General features: G+C 39.4%; 4 protein-coding genes across 4 annotated transcripts in view; 1 reads left to right on the forward strand and 3 right to left on the reverse strand.

Moving 5' to 3' along the window:
- Positions 1-1,032: 1,032 nt before the first annotated feature.
- Positions 1,033-5,434, forward strand: pnrc2 (proline-rich nuclear receptor coactivator 2). Its single transcript, XM_084943799.1, has 3 exons — positions 1,033-1,239; positions 1,768-1,987; positions 2,208-5,434. The coding sequence occupies exon 3, from the start codon at positions 2,231-2,233 to the stop codon at positions 2,699-2,701; it is 471 nt and encodes a 156-aa protein (XP_084799925.1). The 5' UTR covers positions 1,033-1,239; positions 1,768-1,987; positions 2,208-2,230; the 3' UTR covers positions 2,702-5,434.
- Positions 5,143-12,666, reverse strand: srsf10a (serine and arginine rich splicing factor 10a). Its single transcript, XM_084943800.1, has 6 exons — positions 12,474-12,666; positions 10,426-10,548; positions 9,487-9,593; positions 9,215-9,383; positions 6,562-6,612; positions 5,143-6,468 (listed from the first exon to the last, which is right to left on the reverse strand). Exons 1-6 carry the CDS (start codon positions 12,536-12,538, stop codon positions 6,210-6,212), a joined length of 774 nt encoding a protein of 257 aa, XP_084799926.1. The 5' UTR covers positions 12,539-12,666; the 3' UTR covers positions 5,143-6,209.
- Positions 12,667-13,592: 926 nt separating this feature from the next.
- fabp10a (fatty acid binding protein 10a, liver basic) lies at positions 13,593-14,730 on the reverse strand. Its single transcript, XM_084943921.1, has 4 exons — positions 14,572-14,730; positions 14,293-14,465; positions 13,824-13,913; positions 13,593-13,697 (listed from the first exon to the last, which is right to left on the reverse strand). Exons 1-4 carry the CDS (start codon positions 14,636-14,638, stop codon positions 13,647-13,649), a joined length of 381 nt encoding a protein of 126 aa, XP_084800047.1. The 5' UTR covers positions 14,639-14,730; the 3' UTR covers positions 13,593-13,646.
- Positions 14,731-15,362: 632 nt separating this feature from the next.
- myom3 (myomesin 3) overlaps positions 15,363-26,013 on the reverse strand; it is a 71,362-nt gene continuing 60,711 nt past the window's right edge. The window contains exons 26-37 of the mRNA XM_084943920.1: positions 22,467-22,611; positions 21,351-21,410; positions 20,606-20,673; positions 18,750-18,860; positions 18,371-18,458; positions 18,200-18,238; positions 17,857-17,962; positions 16,695-16,858; positions 16,562-16,598; positions 16,380-16,402; positions 16,216-16,271; positions 15,363-16,134 (exon numbers count right to left, since the gene is read on the reverse strand). Of these exons, the coding sequence (XP_084800046.1) occupies positions 15,865-16,134; positions 16,216-16,271; positions 16,380-16,402; positions 16,562-16,598; positions 16,695-16,858; positions 17,857-17,962; positions 18,200-18,238; positions 18,371-18,458; positions 18,750-18,860; positions 20,606-20,673; positions 21,351-21,410; positions 22,467-22,611 (1,167 nt within the window). The 3' untranslated portion in view covers positions 15,363-15,864. The remainder of the gene's footprint in view (positions 16,135-16,215; positions 16,272-16,379; positions 16,403-16,561; positions 16,599-16,694; positions 16,859-17,856; positions 17,963-18,199; positions 18,239-18,370; positions 18,459-18,749; positions 18,861-20,605; positions 20,674-21,350; positions 21,411-22,466; positions 22,612-26,013) is intronic.

Raw genomic sequence — 26,013 nt, forward strand, 5'->3', positions numbered from 1 at the left:
TTCTCTGTGTGAGAAAAAAAGTTTCCATCCAACTTTCCAATTGTACACTATTACTACGTGTTGACACTGCTTGGCTTCTGCAGCCAGTCAAATATGGCGAGTAGTCCTTTCCACCCCCCATGTGTTTCTAGCGACCTACCCAGTCTCTGGGTGACCTACTTTCCGTACATAGCTGACTCTTGATTGGCACAGCCCCATTTCAGAGATTACTTTGCTTTGGGGAGTGTCCTGCCTTGCCATGGCCTTCAGCCTTCAGCAGCGTTGTGCAACTCTTTAAAAATCCAGGCGAGAAAAGAAGGGAAGGCCTCGATGACACAGAGCGATGACACTTAGCCCTGCCTGCGCTCATAAAACCTACTGGAAGACTTTGCCATGGAAGTCAAACCTCAAAGTCCTTTGAAAAGATTGGGAGGAAAAGTGAGACCAACATCAAAGGGACAAACTGAGGGTAATATATGTAATATAGCCCCCCAACCCTTATTAAGACCTCCACCCAATGAATTTAAATAAAACAAAACACTTTTGGGATGGACAACCGCTCATAGACATTGTTATTACAGCCTGTTGCTGCTGTGTCAAGTGGGCATAAAAGGGGTTAACCTGAAAAAGCAAGAAATGTGATACAACAAACCAAAACAGTTTCCTGTGGCAAGAAAATCTAAACACTGGACGTGTTTACAACCTAACCGAAGGGGTAGCGGACATGCTTGGTGTCTTGGTGTTACATAACACTTAACTGCCTCTATGCTCACTCTAAACCTTTATGTAATGTTTTACGTGTCATCTCGGGCATTTCCTATCTATTACGTTAACTTCCAGAGCCCGAAAGTGGTGTTTTTTCCTTCTTTATTTCACTTCTCTCGGGAAATACCCGAGCTCCAACAAAGGCAAGGAGAGGAGGGTCGGCAATTGACGTCACCAGTCTGGCAACAGGCAACTTGTCGACTGCCTCTTCGGTGATTGGTTGTTTATTTCGTAGTCGCTTTGTGATTGGTTAGATTTGCGTTGCAAGGGAGTACATACCGCTGCTGTAGAGTCCATTTTGTCGCAATTCTGAGTCGGGAGAGAGAGAAGTGAGATCTCTTCACCGACCTTTAACACCAAATAAGCTTCGAGAGTGACGGATTTGTAGGAGATATAGTTTGCTGTGCTTCCTACATAGTCCGTAGAGGGAGTTTAGAAGCTAACTGTAAATTCTTTTCTGACGAAAGGCTTTAACAACCAAGCCTGAAGAAGTCGGTAAGAAACAGTTTTGTACCTCGTCGCCATATTAAACCGAGTTTCTTTGTTTTGGTTCTGTGCCAAAGTAGAGCGTCCTAGATCATAAAAAACGTTAGAATTTGAACCACTGGATTTGCTAATTAATTCAATGATCCTATATGAAGGGTATACATACTATTTCGTTTTATTATTAATTTACTACACAAGAACAAGGGAAAAATTGGCCGCAGTTTAAGCCCAGCCTGAGCAAACAGAAGTGGGCTATGATGTCGCACTTTTCTTACATAACATTTTCGTGTGATAATCGCTATAGATTACAAGTTATATGCAGGGTTTTTATAAATGTAATGGCGAGGAAATGTCATTTTGTCGGTACTTCAATGTTATGTAACGGAATATTTGAAGAAAACGTCAATTCCCAGTCACACGTCACAACACTGTGAGCGCTATTGTTATGTTGAGTCCTATCTATTTAGCATATCTAATGGACGTTAAGTCCTGTCAAGTTAGCATATCTGATAAGCGTTTTTTGTTAATGCCCTGAAGGGTCGGCGACTTCTTGGAGTATCGTGCGCCGAGGTGAATTGATGTTCAGCTCGGCTTCACGAGAAAACAACGCTTATTGGCACATGAAAACCTCAGACCCTGCTGGACACAAATGTGCAGCGAGAGGTAGACAGAAGACTACTTCGAGGACCTGGGGCCCGATTGGAGGAGAAAGATTGAAGAGAGACGTCTACTCGGTTAACTTTCTGACAACAAAGAGGTGAGCTGGCGCTGTTTTCCTGGTGTCCGTGTGGGGGATGGGCGAGCCTCGCTGTCTGGTGTTTCCGCACGTAGTCTCTGTACTTGTTTTTATTGTGATGTGGTGCGCCTGTGCTCGCGGTTGGTAGTCAACAACTTGCGCTGTAATTGCATAGATTATTAGCGTGAATAGAAATGTATAACTAGAGTTAATTTTTAATAATACTATTCTCACAATTTAGGTGACACGTAGAGCAAAAGCAGTATGGGAGGTGGAGAGAGGTACAACATTCCAGTTACCCACCCTGAGCGCCCTTTGGCCAAGAAGAACCACCAGCTTGGCCGGGCAAAGCAGCGAAGCCGTGACCAGAACGGAGCAGCTGCATCCGTAGGGGGGCCAGGGGGCCTTCACCACCACGGCCACCGACGGAGTGAGAAAGGCGCTGCCTACCACAGGTCTCCAGAGACACGGCAGGCCGTGTCTGCAGAGAAGAATGCTTCTGTCCGTTTTTCCACCAACTATGATCAGAACTGGGAGGGTGCAGTGTCTCATCTCAACACACTCCTGGCAACCCAAGGCAGCCCAAGCTATGCAGGGCCGAAATTCAGTGAGCCACCTTCACCCAGTGTTTTGCCCAAACCCCCTAGTCACTGGGTGTCTTTCCCTATCGGCTCCTGTGACAACAGGGAAGTTATGACCTTCCAGCTCAAGAGCCTCCTGAAGGTGCAGGCCTGATGGGGGTGATACCAGTTCTTCATTTAAAGAAAAAAAACAAGCCAATGCATGGACCCACCCACCAGGAACGCCTCAGTTCTGTAGTATTTTTTAGCTCTTTTCTTTTTCTCTCCTTTTTTTGGCTGACCTTCAAAGTTGGTGGATGCTTGACAGGAGCAATGTTTTGCAATTCCTGTTTACCATCCATTTTAAAAAAACTGATCATTTAAAATTTACAGAATTGCAGCCTTGCTGGTCGGTGATGCCTTTAGTGGAGTTTCTGTGACTATGACAAACTGGATATTCTTTGTACTTATGTTTTGTTATTTTTAATCTTGGCTGCCAAGGCAGATTGAGTGTGCTTTTTTCCCCCAAACAAGGATGGTAACATTAGTCAGGTAAATTCCCATCACTTTTACGGTCCACTTCTTTGGACAGACATGGTGTTTCATTTATGTTTCTATGAAGAATGATCTTTGGAGTTATCTCCTTAAGCTTTAGGTGCTAAAGCAGGTTCATATTTGTAGCAATTTTATTTTTTTTAATCAAGGGCCCACTGTTGTTTATATATCACATTCATTGTTTGGCTAAAGAAGGCACTCAACTGCAGTTCTGCAGGGAAAAAAAGATATTTTACAGGAAATGAGCTGTAGTGTAACTACAGGTTAATGGTATAACCTCAAACGAAGGGTAGTAAGAGACCATGGCACACTGGCTTTGGACCACCAACTCACGTACCCTTTTTTACTGCGCTGTGCGCACATGCACTTGGAGTTGAGTGTGTCCAAGGTCTACAGCACTCTTATCATAGCATTATTTTGTATAAGTGCTTTCTGTTGTGGTTGTTGAAAGATGTATAATGTGCTGTGTATAACCAAAGCAATGTTTTGCTTTTCTTTTTTTGGACATTTGGGCAGATGGCAGTGTTGCCATTTCCACTTGCCAACTCGAGGTGAATGGTTTGACGTCTCCTTGATCACCTGTTCATCTGTTCTGATCAGTACCGTTACTGCTCCTCAGTCTCTGCCTCTTCAGGACAGTGCCTGCAGCTCCAACATGCGGAAGGGGGCCTTGCTTAAATGTGGGACTACTGAGTTTTGTTTTCTCAAAAAAACCCCACATTGCCTGGCCCTGTTGGCTGTATGCTTTTGTGCACAAGGCGAGACAGAGCTAAGGAATGTTTCTGAAGAGGCCCAAGCGCCTCAATGTGAGACAGGAGGCTGGTGTTTGCGTTTACAAATTAAGTCTCAATGGTTAACTACCCCATAATCAACAGACACTTGCTGCCCGTTGTCTCTTGCACTTCTGTCCCTTAACCTTCTGCACTGCAATCAGACTGTTTTCTTTTTTTCATAAGTTACAGGCCAGGATGCTGTTCAATTAACGGAGGCGTAATTGACTATCTTCTATGGATTCTCTTTCAGTTCTCTGTTGAGGCTCTTTGCTTTCCCTTTGCAGAATTGGAGCCATTCATGGCCAGCTTAAAGATGACAAAACAAAGTATGAAAGCTTGTGAGTTCAAGAGCCATGTAAATAATGAACTGTATAAAACACTTGTAGCATATGTACATTTGCAGGCCAAGTTTGTGGCCTGTTTGACAAAAGTATTTTTAGTAATAACACTGAATGTATGAGACATGCTAAGGTCATGTCTTGACTTCAATACTGAAGAATATTTTTGTTAAAAAAAAAAAGAAGCTGCCTATAGCATCTATCAGTACCCCTACACTCTGATCTTTCCAGAGTTATTGCACATTTTTTATTGTGTATTGTGCAGTGTAGGTTGAAAGATGCTGAATGGGAAAAACAAGTAAAATAGAAAAAAAAAACTCCCAATTGGACTCTAGGAGACTTGCATATGTATAGATTTGAGTTGTGAATGTGCTTACAATGGTGTGTAAGCATAGCACTTTTTTTTTTATTATTTTGTTTTATTTTTTTACAAAAAAGAAAAACTGTGTGCCTAAGTTAAAACTCATACTGAAACTGACCATAATCATTGGTGGAAACTCCCAAGTTGACCAAATATTTTCCAGACATTTTCGGTTCTTGGCTGTTCTTCCGCCTGCTGACAATTGAAAATGTCTATTATTTTAATTACTGCCTTTTCTTGGTTCATGTAAACTTTTTTTTTTCTTACCCAGACTAAATCATGCATGGCAGTCTCCATATTCAAAATTTAAATCAGTGAATTGGCTTTTTAATTTGTCCCTCGGATGAAATGTCACCAAGAACAATGAAATGTGCCCTGTTTACAATTGGTGTTAATTTGTTACAAAATGTAAAACAAGAAAGCACTCTTTGAATTGATGAAAAACTTGAACGAAAAAAAAACAAACAAAAAACCTAAAACAAAAAATTAAATCCCCTCCCCTACCCCCCTACTTTGTGTTTGAGTATTTTTGACTTGATATAGTAACACTTGTTTGACACTACCTTTACAACACAGCTTGTTCAACTAGAGCAGTGTAAGAATGTATTTATTGTCAAAAGATATCAGGTATAACAGTTTAAACAAGGGAGTTACTTAGGGACATGAAAGACAATTGATTCTTATCTTTAGTATATTATTACATAACAAAATGACTCTATTATTGGGTACCAGCTGTATCAGCATATCTTTCATTGTCACAGCAATTACAATAACTATAGTATACAAGTTGGCCTGCTGAAATTAAACCAGACATCTAAGACCAGGGCATGTTGTGAATACTGGCAAAGCAGGCCTTCAGTTTAATTTAACACATGTACCCCCCCCCCCAAAAAAAAAAAAAAAAGGCAGGAGCCAAATGTGCTTTTCTTACAAACATAACAAAATTGTTTATTTACCTTTGGCAAGAGATTCCTCCGTATTCAAATAAGAAATGAAAGCAGGAAGCACAAGACTCCTTTCACACATGCACACCTTTCTATAAATACAACCTTTTAACATGTCTACTTGCACCCTGGTCTCTTCATAAAGGTCACAACAGCAGTTCTTAACACAGTTGGACCTTGAAGCATTCAACTTTTGAGTGCATGCAGTTACATTGATAGATAGTGACGCACAAAATCATTGCTCTGCATGAGTTCCATAGCTCACTACAGTAGTAGCTTATATCCAATCATTTTTTTTAAAATTTACAATAACTTTAAGGTATTCTTCTGTTACGAACTTTCCCAATCCAGAAGGTAGCCTTCGCTCTCTGTGTGGGAGGGAATTGGTGCAGTTCTCAGCAGCAAGAGCAGGGAACCAAATGTTATACACGCTAGAGTCAATACTGATAATGCTTGTAGCTACAAAAGCAAAAATCTTGTGCACACATACTGTGGTTCTCCTGTCACTGCTGCTTGTACGTCTGGGGAAAAAAAAACAAACAAAAAAAAAAACCTGGGAGGAACGTAACAGAACATTATTAACCAGTTAATTAATCATTAACCAGATTAATGAAGCCAACAATGTGAAGTAATGCATGTCCAAAATGGCTAGAGGTGAACATTAAACAGAAACCTCTAGAGAAACATAAACAGGGCTTTGGAGAACAGTCTGTCAGTGGCCTCCAGACTTGCGTCCAGCCCAGGACCTGGAGCGAGAGCGCGACCGGGACATGGATCTAGAGTAGGAGCGTGATGGGGATCTCCTGACAGACTGTTTCTGGGATGGGTGGAAGTCTTCAGCAGGGCTGTGAGACCTGGACTGGCTCTTTTTACCTTTTGGTCTTGACCTGGACGCTGATGGGGAACGGGAGGTGGAGTGTGAGGCCGTTTCATGGTGCGTTCTGTGGTGGTCACTGGGAGGAGCTTTGTGCCTATTGGGATTATTATTACAGTTACTATCATTACAGAGTACAGTGCCATGTTTATATGATTACTGAAATACAAGAGGACAGAAATGAGCCCACTTGTTATTTTCATGGCTTCTGCTTCGTCTGTGTCGGCTGTAGGATCGAGAGCTGAAGAGGGAACAAGAAAACAAAATTGCTGAGTTACTGTACAGTTTGAGTGAATTACTTTATATCCTTACAGCATGGCTTGCCTACATACAAGCAGTATATGGCTTCCTCTTTATTACATAAATTGTTTCCTGCAGAAACTGCTACGATCGGACATCGACCAAAGTTTCTGTGTACAAACCTGCAAACATCATGCCCTCTCACAAGCTGCGCATGGCCCACACAATTACAGGAAACTACATTTATGGCACATGTCACAAGCAGATCATAACTAAAACATAGTCACAAATAAATATTTCACAAGAGGTGGTAGACTCACTCATGTCAGCACATAGAAATAAGTGCACAACAGCCACCAGGCACACAGCACATTCAACTCAGAACACTGCTGAGTGTACAAGCTCTCCTTTAAAGTTAAATGACAGAGGGGAGGAACCAAAGCAGGAACTGGTCTTATTGTGATTGGTCACTTTCAAAGCAATGACACTCCAAACTTGCTAAATGACGGCTTTAGTTAACTGTGTTGCACCAAGTTGCAACCAGCCAACAGCATGAGAGCCATTTCAGACTGTGTTCACTTACATTTTGGTAAATGAAGTTCACAGAATTGTTTTTTTAAATGTAATGACAACTGTCAATTAATTTAATATTTAAATGTAAAAAACAAACAAACATACAAAAAACAAAACAGAGAATTCCAAGGAATGTATGGCATATCAGTTTGTAATTATGAGGAAATTAATACTAAATATAGGCTCCACTTTAAAGTTCCACCAGAGAGACGAGTGATACACCCACCATGTTTCCTCAATCCATCATTCACCCATCAGTTTTCTTTACTGCTTATTCCACTCAGGGTTGCAGGGGCAGGATATGAAGCCTATCTCAGGGTTGAGAGGTGGGCTATAACCTGGATAGGTCCCCAGCTCATCATGAGAATAGCAAGTTGCTCATTTGCATAATCCAAAATTGTAAGATAGTCACCCGAGCAATTCTTTAAGGGGTGTTGAAAGGTTGGTTAAGCTCTCGTTTCAATACCCTTGACATATTAAACAGTTATAAACGTAAAAGACAGTGAACGACAGAAACCCAAACTCAAGTCAGTCACAAGCTAGTGCACTCCTAGACCAAAGTCTAGATAAAGAGCTCTGCTCTTCAGATCTAGTTCAACAAACCTCTGGATTCTCTGCTCGGTTCAGCTATTGTTCCCCTGACACTGCACAGCCAGTAACCTGTGTGGTTCTCCATTTGTCCATAATCCGGAGAATTAATGGAGAACCTGTGCGGTTCTCCATTTGTCCATAATGAGTTGTGACTCACTGTCCACAGGCTGCTACGTTACTGATGACAGGTGGCTAATGTTGCTATCATTTAGTTGCTAATAGTTAAATGGCAAATGTTAGCATGTTAACATTTATGATAACTCCAAATTCCTGAAGTGTTGTTCAATGCTCTCTTTGCAGCAAAGAAGGCAGCTCATTGGCCCTTCTATAGCTTGACCAGCCTGTGAAGAAAAACTTGTATTTTTATATTATTAAATATTTTAAATATTAATACAATTAATATAACACTGTGTATATTTTATGTTGTGGATTTGGATTGCATAACGTTGCTAAAGCTTTGATATAAATATGGGTTACTAAACCCTATGTCCCCGTTTCGTTGAGTCACCCCTGTTGCAGGTATTCCTCTGATATAAAGTAGGACAGCTGCTTGCAGCTTTTAGCTAGCTGCCTAATTTAAACATCTTATCAGACTAAGCTAACAGCCCATCTCCATATTTTAACTTCAATAGCTTTACTGTAGATTTTCCTTGTGGAAAAAACAAAGTAAACAAAAATGAGGATGGCTACAGAGTTTGCTTCTCTTCATGTTGAAGGTTTTTAAACAGGTGGTTTGATGGAGAACTCCCACCAGCTTTTTCCAAATAAAGGTTTTAATAATGCTTGCAGGAATAAGTGCTGCTGTTTTGCACACTAGAAAATGTTTGCTTTAACCCCAGCTGAGCTCAGCATCTCAGTAACTGCTCTGCCTCTGCACTGTCTACCCACACAGAGCAGAGGCAGAGTGCCAACTACCCACACGGCATCTCCCTGATAAACTATGACAGCATCTTCCCTGCTGCTGTTGTGTTATCTGTTGTTTTGTTGAAAAATTGGGGGATGCTTGGGTTTAATGTTGTAATATTTTTTTAATTTGCACATGTGCGCCAGATATATTTCTATTGCATATTTGTTTTTAATACAAAACGTGGGTGAAACGCTTGTACTTACATAATGACAACTGAGTACTACAGAGTTTAAACAAAGCACTGAAGCAAAAAATTTGCATTGAGAATTTTATTTATATTCATGTTACTCGAATTGTTGCAGCCCCAGTATGTACACACACGTTTTTTTTTCCCCTCCCACTCTATTGAGTCATAAATTGTCCCTCCATCTTTCCCCTTTCTTTTTTCCTCCTCCTTTGCAAGTGCCAGCTTTCAGAGCTGCAAACATCCATAGAGCACTCCTTCACACTCACTACATTTATATCATTATGTTTTAGGTGAACTTTAATGTCTTATATTCTTTAAAAGGTGTAAAAGTTGCCAAGAACTCACTCTCTAGGGCTCTCAGACCTCCGAGGGCGACGGTCAAAAGAAGGGCTCCGGGACCTGCGGCGATCATAACTGCGACTCCGTGATCGTCTTCTGCGGGTATCCCGATCATCCTCATAGCGAGAGAAACTGCGAGGGGAGTGGCGCTCCTTGGCCTTCATCTGATTAGGGGCTTTATTGACAAATCCACATCAAAAGGTTATGTAACAATACAATACATTTCCCAAACAGAGATGGTGCAGTTAAGCTCAAGTAGGAATGCCAATTGGTCATACTCTTGCGGTCTCCCTGTGCAAACTGGATCTCAATCTGGCGCCCGCAAACCCATTTACGATCCAAGTTGTGAAGAGCATCTTCTGCATCCCGGACATCTTCAAACATGCTGGATTGTTAAGGACTTTTAATTTGGAAAGGTGGAACTGAAAGCTGCACGCATGCAATACAAAAAACACAGCAAGCAGCTGCAACACAAGTAAAATAAAAAGCAAACAAAAAAAAAAAAAAAAAAAAACACCACACAGCTACTGGATCAGTGAGGCCAAAAATGTATAAGAGTAATTCATCATCTCAGCATATTTCTTTCATTTATAATTGACCGTCTTCCGTAATACCAACTCAAATTATGTAACATTAAAAATAGGCCCATTTGTGACTTCAAATTGTGAAGACAAGACAAATACTAATGGTGATCAGATTGGGTAGGATACAAAAAGTCTGGCTTGTTACCTTTAACATGCTTGACCTTCAGCTTGATCTTTATAGCCTTGGCAGAAGAACTTGAGGTTTCCTGCTTGTCTTTGCCCAATAAACACTTTTCTTTTCCTCCCTTTGGTAGACAAATGGAAGCCTGGAAGCTCTCTTTTTTGTCCTCTTTGTATCTTCATGCTTTTGCTCTGTCTTTATTTTCCAAATTCCACTACTGCTTGTCGCCTGGATGTCTTTGGCTTGAATCTACTCTACAACCGCCTTTCAACTTTCTTTGGTGTGGGGTCTCCATACCTGTATCTTTACCATTCTGAGGCAACAACAGAAGAAATATTGGTTAGGAGTATATTTAATGCTAGAAGCATTAAAAAACAAACAAAAAAAACAATTACATTACAAAAACCCCTCTTAAAAGGGAAATATTAAATCAGGTGTTACTCAATTCACTGCACCCAACAGATCAGAGTTGATGCTTTACAATCCATTAGTGAAAAAGTACGAACATAAACTGAAAGAATAAAGGATATTGAATGTAAGCAAATCCTCTTGGTCGTCGTGTATAGAAGTCAAGTGGAATGTAGACATCTACAATAGGCCCATAACGACCAAACTCACGCCGTAAATCCTCTGGCCTAAAGTGTCATGAAATAAGCACATTTATTCTGCTGGCTACCATATGAATTTGGCTCGAGTCCAGTGTGCAGCACATACACAAGAGTTGGCGCCAGCAAAGCATCGGACATTGCTTAACAGCAAATAAACCGAATTACTTTCTTACTCATAAGGAAGTTTCCTCATCAGGACATTTAAGGTGAATTAGTGCAATTTAACCAGAAACTGTCTTTTTCACATATTCATTGCGGCCATAAAACCCATATATGGCACTTTTCACAGAAGTGATTTTTTTTATTTTGTGAAATCAACCACACTTAAAAATCTACTTATTATCTTTAATAATAAGTACTTTAAGTCATACTATTCACATTTAGGCCTCTAGATTACCAAACAGAACTCATTACGCTAATTTTCAAATACATTTTTTATTTTAATCTTGGCAGCAGAAACAATGTAGCACAAAGGCAGTTACACCTTAGGGATACCAATGTCCCCAGTTAGGAAGCATAACCCATTGTGAATCCATTTGACCTGCTTTGGTGCCAATGTTGTAGCTGGCATCATGACATTCGTTATGGCATCTCCAGGCTCGCTCACACCTGGCACATGTACTCACTGTGGACTTGCATCCGTGAAGACAACGGGCTAGTTCTAAGTGTTGTCTGGTAATGCCAAACACAGTGTATGGCATGTGAGCACATGTCCTACTAAAGGATGCCCTACATAGTCTTTGGTCAGAAACACACACATGAGCAAGGCTCTGGCAGTGGTCCTCCTGTTCATCTTCACACAAAGGAGCAGATACTGGTCCTTTTACTGGGTCAATTCCCTTCTATGGCCCCGTGAAACTCCCCTCAAGGAATGGCCTGTCTTCTGGGATCACCTCAACAGTCTTGTGGAGTCAGTCAGCACTCCTGACTGTTATTCAGTCAGAATAATACCAATTCTATTTGAGGGACTCTTTGGAAAGGATACACATTGGCTAAAATTTCAAAACACTCAAAAGACATTCTGTTTAAAATAAAATTTAAAATGCCTTTACTCTCATAGCACAGTCAAGCAAGTGCCTGAACTTTTTGTTTAAGCTTAAACAGCCATGCCCTGAGGATAAAGGCATTTTGAACTTAATTTGAAAACAGAGCACCTTGAAGTGCATTGAGATCCCTTCCACCGTCTTAAGCCTGTGCTGGGAGACAAATCAAACCTCGTGACAGGGCTTAAAGATGTGCAATCCTGTAAGAGGTGGACTATCTCTGTAGCTCGAATGGACCACAGTCTTATGATGCCAGCAATGACATAGGCACCAGCAAAAAATAAAACAAGAAAATAAGTGAGAGGGGATATAGAGAGAGCAACGGTCTGTGGCCACCACCTTCAAAACCATTCTGTCGTATTGTTGCCTCTCCAGTCCACCTGTTATCACTTTCACGTGCACCAAAGCAGATAAAATGAATTCACTATTTATATGCCCGAAGTTTTAATTGGCTGTAATGTTCAAGTGTTGCCTTAATATTTTTAATTATGTTTTAATGATAGGAAGGACATAAAATTAAATTCTATAATTAAAAAGTGCATAGTGCAAAAGTGCGTAAACTACAGATACTGTAGTTTACTTGCAGGAACTGCTGCTGTCCAGCCTTTAGTTCAGTTTCAAAGACGTATTTCAGTCGTTTATTTTTGTCCCCCCAGACAGGTCAGGGTGTAGCGTTAACTTCAGTTACAACACGAATGTTTCAGCTTCTTATTTCTAAATATTACCAAATATTACACGGTTATGTTGTCCGTAGCCAGCTTCTCTGTTCGGAGTCGCTCTCTGACCGTTAACGTCAGTTTCCTAATTTTGATGATGACATCACGTTGACATGTTTGCTAACTAACTAGCGTCACATTTAGCCTGGCCATGCCTGCTTGCACGCCGGCGGGGTTGAAAGTAACAACGTACCTGGACTCGTCGGCGATGTTTCTGACAAAAAGAGATGTATTCGGAGGCCTCAGGTATCTCGCCATTTTTCAGCGGCCCGTTGCTACTGTAGAGAGGCCGTGAATTCGTGTATTGCAGCTATCTGTACCGCAGCTGAGACAGACTACGTGGTCAGTCAGAGCGCTCTCTCGGCACTGCGCATGCCTAGAAGTAAAGCACGACGGTCTCTCTCGCTCTCTCTCTCTCAGACCTCAGACAGGGATGTCAAACTGACAGTTTACATTGTGGACCACATATAGGCTACTTTGAGCATAATTGGATCAGTGAAACTCCCTCTTCCTGTGAATGTAAAGAGGTTTAATTGCATTACAATTAAGTAGCAAACGAAATAAGTTTGTCAGCACGACTGGAAGACTTAAATGTGCAAAATTAAAGAAAAATATTTAATAAATTACTGAGACTGTCATGTAGTTATAAAGTTTTTGTTAATTCAATGTCTTTTGAATCCACAGAAATTTCTATGGTATATAACTGCCATTTAATTGTTGATCTATTATTTCATTACGTTATTATTATGAATGGCCAAAAGTCTAAAATCTGACCTTATGTGTGACAAATCTGTTTCATACTGTCTGTGATTATAAGAGAAACATATGGCAATCACAGAGTCCTGAAATTAAATGTAATTCCCTAAAAGTTAATGTTTTAAAATATTTGCCAAAATTTCCCTAAAATAACCTTATAAGCTTAAAGCTTCCTTAAGTTTTCACTTTAACCTTTCCTGATTTAAAATTACTTTTTTCTTTCATCAAACAGAAGCCAAGTCCCCACCCTGACCATAGAAACTGATTTATGCCTGCTCCAGCCCCCAGAACTATCCAAACCAGTATCACGGCATAGCGTGCAATAGACCCGCTAGTCCACTAGAGGATGGTGTGGACGTCAAGCCACAAGCACATTTCTCAATATAGCCGACATGGCAAACACAACTTTTATCAAATGCTTCTTTGCATGGATATCTTTTGTTTACCTAGTTAATATTTTATAAAACACGTTAGACATAGAAAAAAGGCCTCACAAAGCAATGACCTCATGAAGACCATTGCAAATATAAGGGGACAGAAATCTGACACACGCTGCTCTTTTTAATCAACACTTTTATTTAAATAGACACTGGTTTCTTCGCTGCCAAGTTTATATCCGTTTGCTCTTTCTGATGAGAGTTGTCGAACCAATAGTCAAAGTCTGAAATTGGATAAAGAAAAGGAAACACTTTAAAATTACAGACAATATTAAGATTATAATCCAGCAAATAGTTTGTTTGGTTTTTCATACTGCTGCTTGTTTGAATTCTGGTAAGGTGGACTTTACCTCAACCATCTCTCCTCCTTTGAGCTCTTGGATGTGGCGGAGCCTGTCAGTTTTGCAGACCAGTTTGCCGCCCTCAATATTGACAGTGCACTGCAGATCAATGGAAGAGGCATTACACATAATGAATCCCTCAAAACAGACAAGAAAATGAATTTAAACCCTTCAGATCTTCAGGCCCATTAACATGTAATTTTCTTTTACTTTTCCAGTAGGGAGAGGAGTATTCTTAGACACAGATGACTGAACTTTAGTCAAACAGAAGCAGCAGATGCAGCAATCAGTGACCAATTTAACAGTGGTACTGTTGCCATAGCACACAATGGAGCAGTTTACTAAATATGAGTATCATTCATGAATAATGAGAATACAGTATTTTTGTAGTCTCTCAAAAGTTGCATCATCCTGAAGTAAATTAGTATTCAAGATAATATTTCTTATAAAAAAAAGAAGTTAAATAAAAATGAGTAACCTTGATCTTCTTGCCGTCCATGGTGGTGATATCAGCCTCCTTGCCGATGGTAAACGAGTTGGTCACGGACTTTCCAGGAGTCTTGGAGGTGATGACAAAGTCATTGCCACTCTGCTTGATCTCAGTGATTGGCTTGATGTCCTTGGCCACTTTGATGACATCTTCTGGGAGCTCTGTTAAGCAGAACACATGTATATTGTTAATTTATGCACAATAACCTACAACTTCAGCTACTGAAAATAATCAATTTTTTTCTTTACCGCCCAACTTTTTTCTCACCCAGGGCCCTGAGGAACTCCTCGTAGTTCTCCTGAGCATAGACCTGCCACGTTCCACTGAAGTCCATGTTGTTTAGAGGGTCTGGCTTCTCCTTCACTGAGGTGGCGGAAGGCTGAGGCAGCTGTGTGAAGCTCAACACAATGTGGAGATTGCTAGCGTATGCCCCACCTTCTTATACTTGATGGTATAAGGCTCCCAGTGCTATGTCTAATGAGTAACAACGTCCTCTGAAGTAATCACATGTTTGAATAACCTGGAGTTCATTTATACCTATGTGGCGACACAGCGTTCACCAAAGGTCAATTCATATTGGTAAATTTAGTAAATTCAGTAAATTTAGCGTTTAAGAGCTTCACTGGTGTGAAAGTTGTGCAGATCACACATGGACTTGGCAGTAAAAGGCATGCCAGCCTATTTCACAGCTTGACTATTTTGATCCTCATTAGTATTATAAGAGAACAGCTATTCTTCTTTGAGGCTCCACTTGCAATTTATGACAAAGGATCTGAATCAGCAAAAGAGCACACGAACAAAGAATCGAACCTTTTATCAGAAGGATATCAAATCGTAGAGGAGTTTAAGGATGAAAAGAAGAAAATGCTAAATGAAAGCATTTCACAAACATGACTAATATGCAGACCTTAACTGAACCTCATTCACGTCTCCAGCCTGCTAATGTAACTCTGAGGTAAAGTAGAAAGGTTAATGACACTGCGGACTGTTTGCTTCCAGAGTGGAAAAGAAATCATTCATTGCAAAATCTATTTTAGAAGTAATCCACTAGAGAAAAATTGCTGTAAATCCCTTTATTCACTACACACACACACACACACACACACAAAATACAAATCTGCTTCAACGGAAACTAAGATCAGAGTTTAGGGTTTTTCAAAAGCACTTAAAGTGAGACTTGTTGAAACTGGCAGCATGACCAAAAGCAGATAAATGATAAAATGCAGTGCAAATTCAGTGCTAGTGGAGCAAGTAAAAGCCAGCAAACTAGCTCCGTAATGTCAATTACATATCGTATCTATATGTATCTAATTGCTTACAGAAAATGCTACCATTGTTTACTGCAGAACACTGGCTACTATAGTGGTATTTTATAAGATAATCAGCCGAAAAGAGTTTCATTAAGCAAAATACTAGACACATCAAATAAAGTAGAAGCAAATCCTGGAGTAGAGGATACTGTGGTTTGTTTGCAGGAAATTCTCAAAAGTAACATGTGCGCAGATCTTGGTAAACCCTCACTCCCTGCAGAAATATCGATTTTTGACTCAGTTTGGAGTCCTAACTCAACTCCACTGCATTAGCTGGAGGTTTCTCCCCATGCTTGTAAACACTCACGGTCACGTCAACCGTTTCAGAGCCGTACTTGTTGCGTACAAAGATGCTGTACTTTCCAGAATCTTCCATGTTGACATTGTTTATAGTGATGCTGCTGCACTTGGGCGCCTTAGTGATTGTAAAGTGATCCTGGCTGAATATCTCCCTATCGTTACGAAGCCAGAAAATCTCTGGGGCTGGTTCGCCGTCAATGTAGCACGTCAGACACAGAGACTGAAGAGAAGGAGCAAACAAGACATGAAATGGCAGGTCACAGAGAGAAGCACATATGCAAGATTTAAACAGTTATTGTACCTTGCCCTCCATAATGGCTACCACATCAGGAAGGCCTTTTGTCACTTTAGCCCGATCTGAAACGAAAAGGCAAAAATAACTCTCTGCTGGCATATGATGTAGAATCTTTTAATCTTTGCCACGGAAAGAAATGTCCTGGGATTAACACATAACCTATCACTCACTTTTCTCTGCAATGGCCAGCTGCCTGAGGGAAGAAAACAAAGGGTTAGATCAAAATGACATTGCACAGTGTCAGGCAACGATAATCTGTTTTAAAGTAAAACCTCTGTCTTTTGGAAAACTGTTCTGTCAGTGTCAGTAAAAGCCTACATATCTCATCTAGTGCATTGGGTGTAGCACTTACTTTAACCTCTGGTGCTCCAACAGAGCGTCATCCAAAGCTGTTGGATGTTTGAAAAATAATCACATTAAAAAATCTGGGGAAAAAACGATCTCACAATCTAAAACCTTTAAACTAAAATGACATTTGCACTCACCTTTTCCCGACAGGTCAAGAAACCGTTTGTGTGTCTCTTTGCCATCAAACATCTCCAATGTGTATTTTCCTTTATCATTCTCTGTTGGGTTGAAGATTTCAATCCAAACCTTCTGCATGCTGCTGCCAGGCTTTGTTCTGGCTTCCTCGTCAATCCTCTTCTCTCTAAGCATGGAGAAGAGCATGTACACAGTTATGTACTGCCGTATATTAAAGTTACTATATAATACAGTTATGTTAGATCAGTGTGGCAGCCAGTGAGAAATGATTTCCTTTACATCACAGCTAAAGCATTTTTAGCACTGATTAGTGTAAAGAGACTAATGAAAAATGAAATGGCGTTAAGGAGCCTTTAAAATATTCTCATTTGCTGTTATCATTGAATGATCCAGCAGGGGGTGCTAGCAGTTTAAGAATTTGAAGGCTGTTTCCAGGCTATGTTCTTTGTAAAGCATATGAGGAGGATGAATAGGATATTTTAGTGTGCAGATTTGCATGTACACATCAAAGACATCAAGGCTCTTTTATTTTTAGGTCTTTAACATGTAGCTGTTGAACTTTATTAGACGTTTTACAGCCTGTTCATGTAAGGGAAGCAGCCTCAGACTTTCCCATAAAAACAAGTGTTGAGGTAAATTATCACGCAGTGGTAGATGAAGTAATCGGACAGTGGTACTAATATCACAATTCTCCATTACAGCTTACAACTATTACAATCCATTACATTGAAAATGTATTTATGGCATAAACAGAGGTTAATAGAGCAACTTGTTTCCTTTTACTGCTTTGCTATTAAATATCACAGCACTGCTATTTCGCATGCATTGATGTACAGGATAGATATATAGAGATGTATAGAGAAAGTATCAAATTCTGGGATTTAGGAAGAAGATTCAGCGTATTTTAGATTAAAAATTACTTCATTATAATATATATATATATATATATATATATATATATATATATATATATATATATATATATATATATATATATATACATATATACATATATATATATATGTATTTATTTAATTATTTATTTATTTTTATTTTTTAAAAGCTGGCTGCTCTGTTGCAGAGCTTGAATTAATTTAAAATAGTTATATGTCTGAAGCAGGTATTGGACGTTAGATCAGAGAAGTGTTCTCTTTGTGAACTCACTTGAAGTACCAGCTGGTCTTCAGGAAGCTTATGTAGTATTTAAGTGAGCAGTAGAGCTTGAAGCCTTCACCGGTGCTCTGAATCTTCAGTGAGCTGGCTGATAATGCTGTATGGGGGTGGGACTCTCGATTAATATAATAGCACATTTTGGATATATTTTAGCAATTCAAAACAAAGTGTTTGTTATCTGGGGTGCTCGGCACATTAATATTCTGGGCACGGAACAGCTAATCAACATGGCTTTCAGGTGTATTATCCCCATCCCGACACAGCTCACCTGATGTAGAAAACAAGCCATTGGCACATTTCACCAAGATTGTTCTTCTGAATACGTGTCACTTACCGCACTGTTTACTCAGGTGCTGGAGAAGCTTGTCATACTCTGCAAATTAAAAAAAACAATCATCCATATTCAAATAGATTTTTATATTTTATTTTAAATGACTAATTTCCATGATAAATCAAATAACACAAAAATTAGTAATATTTGTTTGGCTAGAAAATCAAGTATCACCTTCATCCAGCAAGTCCAAGGTGCTCACATCTTCTCCTCTCCCGTCTGACACCACAGCTCTGTATGAGCCTGCCTCTTTCTTTGTAACCTGAGGCGGAAAAAAATCATCTACTGTGTTAAAGTTAAACATATTCAGAACATTCACCATTTAGTATGTGATATCTGTGAGAACCAAATATTTGATTAAGAGGCATTTCCAGGGCAATGCTCACTTCAAGGTGAATCTTGATTCATCTCAAGGTTAAGACTCATGTAGACTAATCCTATAAATGTCAGCTGTCACTCTGTTTATCTCCTTTCGCTCTCTACATCAGCTACAGTGTGATGATTCATACTTGCCTTATCTGAAAATAGAACAGGACACAATCATTATGCATACCTGTGGGATAGTAAGCACGCTGACCCCTGATGATGGATCATACGCAACCTGAGTCACCTCCAAACCATCCTTAAACCACTTGAGAGATGTTTCTTTTTTTGCATTTGTCACCTGCGTCAGGAGAGATAAACAACACCTGTAAAAACAGCACAAAGCGTTCTCGAAAGCTGGTGCAAAATTGTGGGTCCTTTCATCTTGTTTGGGTTATGTTAGTATTTTAGCTTTGGGTTACAAGGAGGCTCATATGTTATTATACTGTCACATTTCTTTTCAGTCACTCTAGACTGCCAAAATCCATTCAAGTTAGAGTTATATGAAGATAATTATGTGCCTAAATAATTTCAGTTTTAATGTAAGAAATTGAATAAACTTTCAGGGACTGCAGAGGTTGAAATGTTCCTTCACTCTTTCTTCACAAGTGAATACAAAAGATGTAGACGATAACAAGTTTCACATTTGCATTGGGAAGCTGTGGCTATGAAGTCTGTAACATTTGGCTAAAATAGCTCTCAAGTAAAACAGGCTGTCCAAAAATGCAAAAATAAAACAAGTCTGCTACAGAGAAACAAGAACAACCAATGTGGCCAGACAAACAGTTCAGTTAGTTCTGATAAAAAAACAAAACAAAGAATGATCACCGGTGAATTCAGCCACATTAAAAGGCAGAGAGGTGGTTCATCACTGAATCCTTTAAATGATTAAAAATGACCTCATCCAAACAAACATCTATCCAAATGAAGAACACGATCCAGGAGGTAGGCACACAATTTATCAAGGTCTAGGCTACATCTGCACTAGAGCAAATACAGTGCTTAACAAATGTAGTAGAGTACTTATCATAAAAACAAGAAAACGCAAGTATTCAAAAAATCTGTCAAAAACTCATTTGAAACTAAAAATTGTTGTTTTTTTATTTGGCAAATAAACCATTTTTATGTTTAATTTTATGTTCATATCCACATTTGAAATTAGAAAGTAAAACATTCAACCACTAAAATGATTTTTTTCATTCAGAAATGCAAGTAAATAACTGTAATTTGGCATTTTAATAAAAAAATGTTTTTTTTTTTAGCTTTTTTTCTAAAACCAGTAATTCTGAAAATTCATGAATAACAACAAGAATTATATTATAGCATTAAAAATATCATTTTAGTTTGAGAGCTTCCACAGACTGGTAGATGGAGATCTACAGAAAAATGCTTTGGTGCAGCTGTGGCATAAAACTTATATTGGGTGATGATCTAATACATTTGCAATTTATGGACAAAAGTATTGAGCCACATCTTTGAAACACATGAATATAAAATTAAGCACCTAGCCATACATTTTGCCTTTGTGGAAGAAAAGACCTCACTTTTCTTCCATATAACACAATCAGCTGTAAGTGGTATTATTGTAACATGGAAGCTTAAAGGAACCAAAGAAACTAACTAATAAAGCACGTGGTGTCCTACTGACCCAACAACTGAGTTTCAAACCTCTTCTGGCATCAACATCAGCATAAAACTCTGTATTAGGAGCTTCATTGCATGTGTTTCCATGGCCTAGCAACTCCTGTGTATCCCAGTACTTTTGTCCACATTGTGCTTATTAATCACTACGAGGTGAAAACCATCAGCTAACTGATGAAACAGCCCTCTTTGGACAGATTAAAGTGGAATGACAGAAAGAAAAAGGCAAGAAGGCTTGGAACAGCTCAGACTTAAAATTGTTGATGTGACAAACATTAGTCAATAAGTGATAACAGAGTTAGCATAATACTACTAAAATGGTTATAGTAGCACTATTTTCTGGTGGTTAGTATAAATGAGATATGTCAGTATTCGGACATATAATATGTAAAAATAGAAAAGTACCTTGCACTTCAAAATTAATTCACAATCCTCATTTACACTCCAGGACAAGAATTCCTGGAAATAAGGACCTTGGAAAACAAAACAAATGATTATCCATCCATACTGATCATTTAATTTATTCAAAACACATCATTCATAACAGTATGTTCAGTACACGCACAGTGGTAGGTGTCTGAAATATGAATTATGGTATGATTTAATCAGGAAACATACTGCAGGAAAGATTTCCCCAGCTGGTTTTTCTTTTATAGCTTAGTATTCTGCTTGTAATAGACAGAATGAGTTCTGTGGACTTTGGGTCTAACGTGGACTTTGAATAGTGGATTTGATTTGAGATATTCTGTTTACACAAGCAGACACTGGGACATTGGCCTCTACACACAAAAGAGTTTTAGAGCAGAACCTCTCGTATCAGGTCTCAGAGCTCAGGTGATGAAAACAGAGAATTCAGCGGCACAGGAAGCTTCATGTCTCTCTCTATGCAACTCTCTAATTTTAATATGTTTCATCAATACAGCGATTATGAACGCCTGTTGCAACTATTAGCTTTCACCTTGGAATGAGATAAAAAAGTCTTTTAAAGCAACAAGGCATCACTGAATGAATAAGATCAGTTCACAAAGACATTTCTCAGCATTAAGTCAAACAGTCATCATAGAATATCTGCGCCACTGGCTGTCGTGATGGTCCTTGATTGTCGGCTCTGATTGCATTAGTTGTTTTTGATGTGTGGAGGATTTCTTACCAGTCTTCCTCTTGTTATCATGTCGGATTGCATCAGCCAAGGCCAGCGTCTCACGAAACTCTGACAGAGACACAGACAGCGTCAGACTGAGTGCAAGAATGAACCCAAACAAGATCGAAATGACATTTAATCAGATGAGAAGTGATTTCAACCTGTTGAAGTTGTATTTATACTGTAAGGCAGCGGTCCCCAACCCCCGGGCCTCGGACGTTTGTACTGGGCCGCAAGAGTTGAGGCTCAGGTGTGAAATGTATGGTTTTCAGGGTTTTTATCGGTTTTCAGCGTTATTTTGTTATTGTTTTTATCGTTAACTCGGTTTTCCTGGGTCTTTTCACGTGTGTTATGAATAAATCTTCTTTTTTCCGGTACCGGTACTAGTTTTATTTTGTTGTATTTATCCGCGACACCTTAAAGGCCGGTCCGTGAAAATATTGTCGGGCATAAACCGGTCCGTGGCGCAAAAAAGATTGGGGACCGCTGCTGTAAGGGATATAATATCTGTGTTTATATATCCTTTATCAATATAGACACACATGGCACACATCAGCAAATAAAATCCAATTTTTACATCTAAGCACTATTAAATAAATCACCTAAAGCTGCACGAAAAAATATCAGCAGACATGTTTTTGAATGCGCTTTTGCATCACCACCTTTTCAGATCATAGCACGTCAACTTCTCTCCACAACCAACATGTTCAACAAGTTTTCCATTTTCTGTTCCACTTCTCGATGACCTGCGCATGAGGGTAAAACTCACTGAGTGGGGGTGTGGTGTAAAAGTGAAGAGAAAATCTGGAATAAACAGTTCCCATTAGCTTTTTTGAGCTTTTTATTTTTGCATTGCAAATAATATAAGTTATCTGAGATGTTTGCATCATTATTTTTGTATTATTGTTGAATGGTTTTCACCCTTTTATGTGTGTTTCTGTGTTTCTAAATTATTAAGGGAGGGAGATGTATTTTAGTTAAGGCTGCATTTTGGTTTTTTTGCAGTAGCGTGTTTATTTATTCATTAAGTACCTTTTGTGACATGCCTGCTTTTCTGTGCAGCTCGTCCTTGTTTATCGGTCCTCAGATTTAGCACTACTCACTTAATATGAGAGAATGACTTACTTTTATCCACAAAGACCAAAGTGAACTGGTTCTTGGCGCGGCCGTCTCTCAGCTGTGCCGTGTACGAGCCCTCATCCTCCTGAGAGAGCTGATCAAACAGTATCTCCACCAAACCTTTGGCCTTGTCAAAGCTGATCTTGCGGTGCTGCAGAAAAGCAAACAAATGTTGCCACACATACAGCACACCCATCAGCTCAGATGATCCCAGATGGCAGGTGGACGTGCTGCTTGCAACTACCTTATAGATGGCTCCTCGTACAGAGAGAATACATCATGAAACAGTCACATAAAAGCATCTGAAATGCCATGTGCACACTGAAGATGAAATACTTCTTCTTTTTTTCTATAACACATGCAAACACGCAAACAAACAGTGACACAGAGAAAACAGCCTTTGAGCTCATTTTCATGGCTTTTATGCTCATCAAGATAAGTGTATGCCTTGCATGTTGATAGGCCTCAGTGGTGGATGTGATTTGTGATGTATGGCAACCCTAAGGGCCCTAATCAGCTAAATGGCTTTTGAATTCACAAACCTCAGCTGTGATCATTTAGAAATAACGCGTAATCAGTGCTGTTCAGATGGAACTCTGATATTGGGAAATAATGGAATAAATGAAAATGAAATACAAGCGATAAATGGAAGCTGCTGAATATAAAGCAGCGGCAAACAAACCAAGGCAAAGAAAATGTAGCCGACAGAGTTGTGAAAACGCAATAAATATGCTGCCTTGTATTTGTTTTTCTCCCTGTGCACACATCAATGCACGGTTCAATAACTACAATGGCAGCACTGATTATTCTGTGCTCAGTGTCACAACACATATAAGTTTGTTCACATTCAGTTTATGTTCCTTTATGATTATAATGTTTCTTTATTTTAGGCGATCTGACTTTGAATTGCACTTTTACATTTTCCATATTTGGTCTCTCATTACATTACATTAACATTACATCAGTTTATCAATAATAGGGTAAGGATCTTTTTGAAATAGCTTTTTTGCTTCCTTGTTTTTGTTGCAAATAGTTACTGAGACAGAAATTTTCTTTCTTTCTTTTTAAACCCTGACCCTTATGTGACATAAGGTCTAGGCCTCCATGACCCTGGATGGATAAATAGTTAAAAAATGGATGTGTGTGGATATACACTATCTGTGCACTTTATTAACTGGACCTTGCCAGTGTGTGGTTGGGCTCCTTTTCACCTTCAGAACTACCTTGATTCTTCATAGCATAGACTCAACAATATTTTGTAGACATTTCTCAGAGATTTTGGTCCATATTGCCATGATAGCATAACGCAGTTGCTGCAGATTTGTTGGCGACCCATCCATGATGTAAATGTCCCATTCCATCACATTCCAAAGGTGCTCTATTGGCTTGAGCTCTGGTGACTGGGGAGGTCATTTAAGTACAGAGAAGTCATGGTCATGTTTAAGAAACAGCTTGAGATAAAGAGAGAACTGCTGAAAAGAGCCATAAGAGGATACTGCTGTCATAAGGGAAGGACATGGCCAACAAGTGTTCTTAGGTAGGCTGTGGTGTACCAAGTGGTTGTTTTAGCTACTGTTGCCTTCCTATCAGCTCAAAGCAGTGTGGCCATTCTCCTCTGACCTCTGTTATCGACAAGTATTTAGTCCAGAGAATAGGCGCTCACTGATATTTCTCTTTTTTGGACTATTCTCTGTAAACCTTAGAGATGGTTGCAAAGAAAACTTCCAGTAAATCAGCAGTTTCTGAAATACTCAAATCAGCCTGCCTGGCACCAACAATCATGGCCACATTCTAAGTCACTTAATGTCCTCGGGATTCCCATACGCTTGTTTGCCATACACCTGGGGTCATTTTCGACCCGAGAACAACACAAGGGTTTTAAATCACCTTTCTTCATCAGTCTGATGCTCAGTTTGAACTTCTGCAGGTTTTCTTGACCATGTCTACAGGTCTAAAGCCAGTATGTTGCTGCCATGTGATTGGCTGATTAGATATTTGCATTAATGGACAGGTGAGTCTAATCAATTGTCGGGTGACTGTAATATATTTCAACTAGTTGTGTCATAGGAAGGAAAAAGGAACATTTTTCTTAATATACCAGATTTCAAAATTTCAAAGAGCTATTTCTTCTTGCACTAGAAGGTAACATTAGTTTATGTTAATGTTTTAACTATAGATTTACTACTCTAAATTATATTTTCCTGAAGAACATTGTCCAAATTTGTTTCATGTGCCTTGCCCAGATGTTGGCTCTTTACCCCACATTCACCTAAGCTGATCTTTCTCCTAGACTATGTAAAATAGTCTGTCTGTAGCCGCGCACACCTGCTCTTCATCTTTGCTGATAGCCTCACCATCCTGCATCTCAGGATGTTCGTTTAAACAGTAATTGCTGTTTTGAATTCACACTGACTTGTCATAAACACAGATGCTTGCGCCTACACCTGATTATTTTCACCCGGTAGGGTTTCATGACATCTGCAAATTTCCCACATCGTGAGCATGAAAGGGGGGAATTTTCAGCAAGCTTTGATGTCACTACCCGGGGATTCAAATGTATTCTATATTACATAGCAGAAACGGAAAGCTGTAAATCTGGTTTGTGGCCACTTGAAGAATTTGAAAGTGTGAACAAGCATGTCTGTACAGCATCACAGATCACCACAGATAACCCTTAATTTAAACCATGACCAAATTACTGTGTAATTAGTGACGTGTTGTAGCATTTCATATCTGGTAGTTTGTTTTACACGCCCAGAAATTTGGAACCAAATCATTCAAAAATCTCATGACAACACTGAGCTTTTAGTCAAAAATCCAAAAACCTCCTTCCTTTTCCCAATCACGTCTTGATCCTGATTGAAAATGTCATGAGGTGTGTCAACAAAGATGCAAAAAAAATTAAGGACTTCACAGAAGAGTCTTGAATGTGCAGAGATTCCAACTGCACTCATTTCTAATCTGGGTCTGCTGTGTTGAAATGACAACACCCAGAAGACGGACTACAAAAAAGCTCATCTTTGATACTTTGCCCCATATGTTCTTCTTACCATTTAATTTAAATGTTCACACACAGCAGCAACTTCATCACAAGCCCATTTTGATATAGAAGCTTAACCTTCATAGTTTGCCTGTAGTTTTAACAAATTGTAGAAAGTTCAGAACATATCAGCAGATTTGTTAGTTACATGTGTCTTCCTGCACTGCCAGACTGTGCATTCCTTTGGATTACGGGATACCGATATCTTTTCTTTCGTAAAGGATGAAGCACCTTATTTTAATGTGATGACCTCCTATTATGGCTTTCATGCAAATATTTCCAAGTCACTTCACTCAAATAAGATGTTTCCTAGACAAACAAGATCACAAGTGACCTCTACTCACTCATTTCGGCAGATTGTCAAACTGAATTCCTCAGATATTGATGTGGGCTGGCCCAAAACTAACCTGGCACAGGTGATATAAACTGCAGTTCAACACTAATAGAGTAACCTTCAGCAGCTTAAAAAGTGGCCCATTGGCAGATCATTACATTAACAATGCTTAACCATTT

The sequence above is a fragment of the Perissodus microlepis genome, chromosome 11 (genome assembly GCF_051167445.1).
Source record: "Perissodus microlepis isolate ML-2025 ecotype Zambia chromosome 11, ASM5116744v1, whole genome shotgun sequence".
Taxonomy (NCBI): domain Eukaryota; kingdom Metazoa; phylum Chordata; class Actinopteri; order Cichliformes; family Cichlidae; genus Perissodus; species Perissodus microlepis.

Excerpts from the sequence above, each read along its gene's own strand:
- pnrc2 (XM_084943799.1), top strand. The coding sequence starts at position 2,231 with ATGGGAGGTGGAGAGAGGTACAACATTCCAGTTACCCACCCTGAGCGC.
- srsf10a (XM_084943800.1), bottom strand. The coding sequence starts at position 12,538 with ATGGCGAGATACCTGAGGCCTCCGAATACATCTCTTTTTGTCAGAAAC. Across the intron at positions 9,384-9,486 it reads TGCACAGGGAGACCGCAAGA|CCCCTAATCAGATGAAGGCC; the intron begins GTATGACCAATT and ends TTGTCAATAAAG. Across the intron at positions 6,469-6,561 it reads AGAAGCCATGAAAATAACAA|GCACAAAGCTCCTCCCAGTG; the intron begins GTGGGCTCATTT and ends TAATCCCAATAG.
- fabp10a (XM_084943921.1), bottom strand. The coding sequence starts at position 14,638 with ATGGACTTCAGTGGAACGTGGCAGGTCTATGCTCAGGAGAACTACGAG. Across the intron at positions 13,914-14,292 it reads TGGACGGCAAGAAGATCAAG|TGCACTGTCAATATTGAGGG; the intron begins GTTACTCATTTT and ends ATTGATCTGCAG. Across the intron at positions 13,698-13,823 it reads AAGGAGGAGAGATGGTTGAG|ACTTTGACTATTGGTTCGAC; the intron begins GTAAAGTCCACC and ends ATCCAATTTCAG.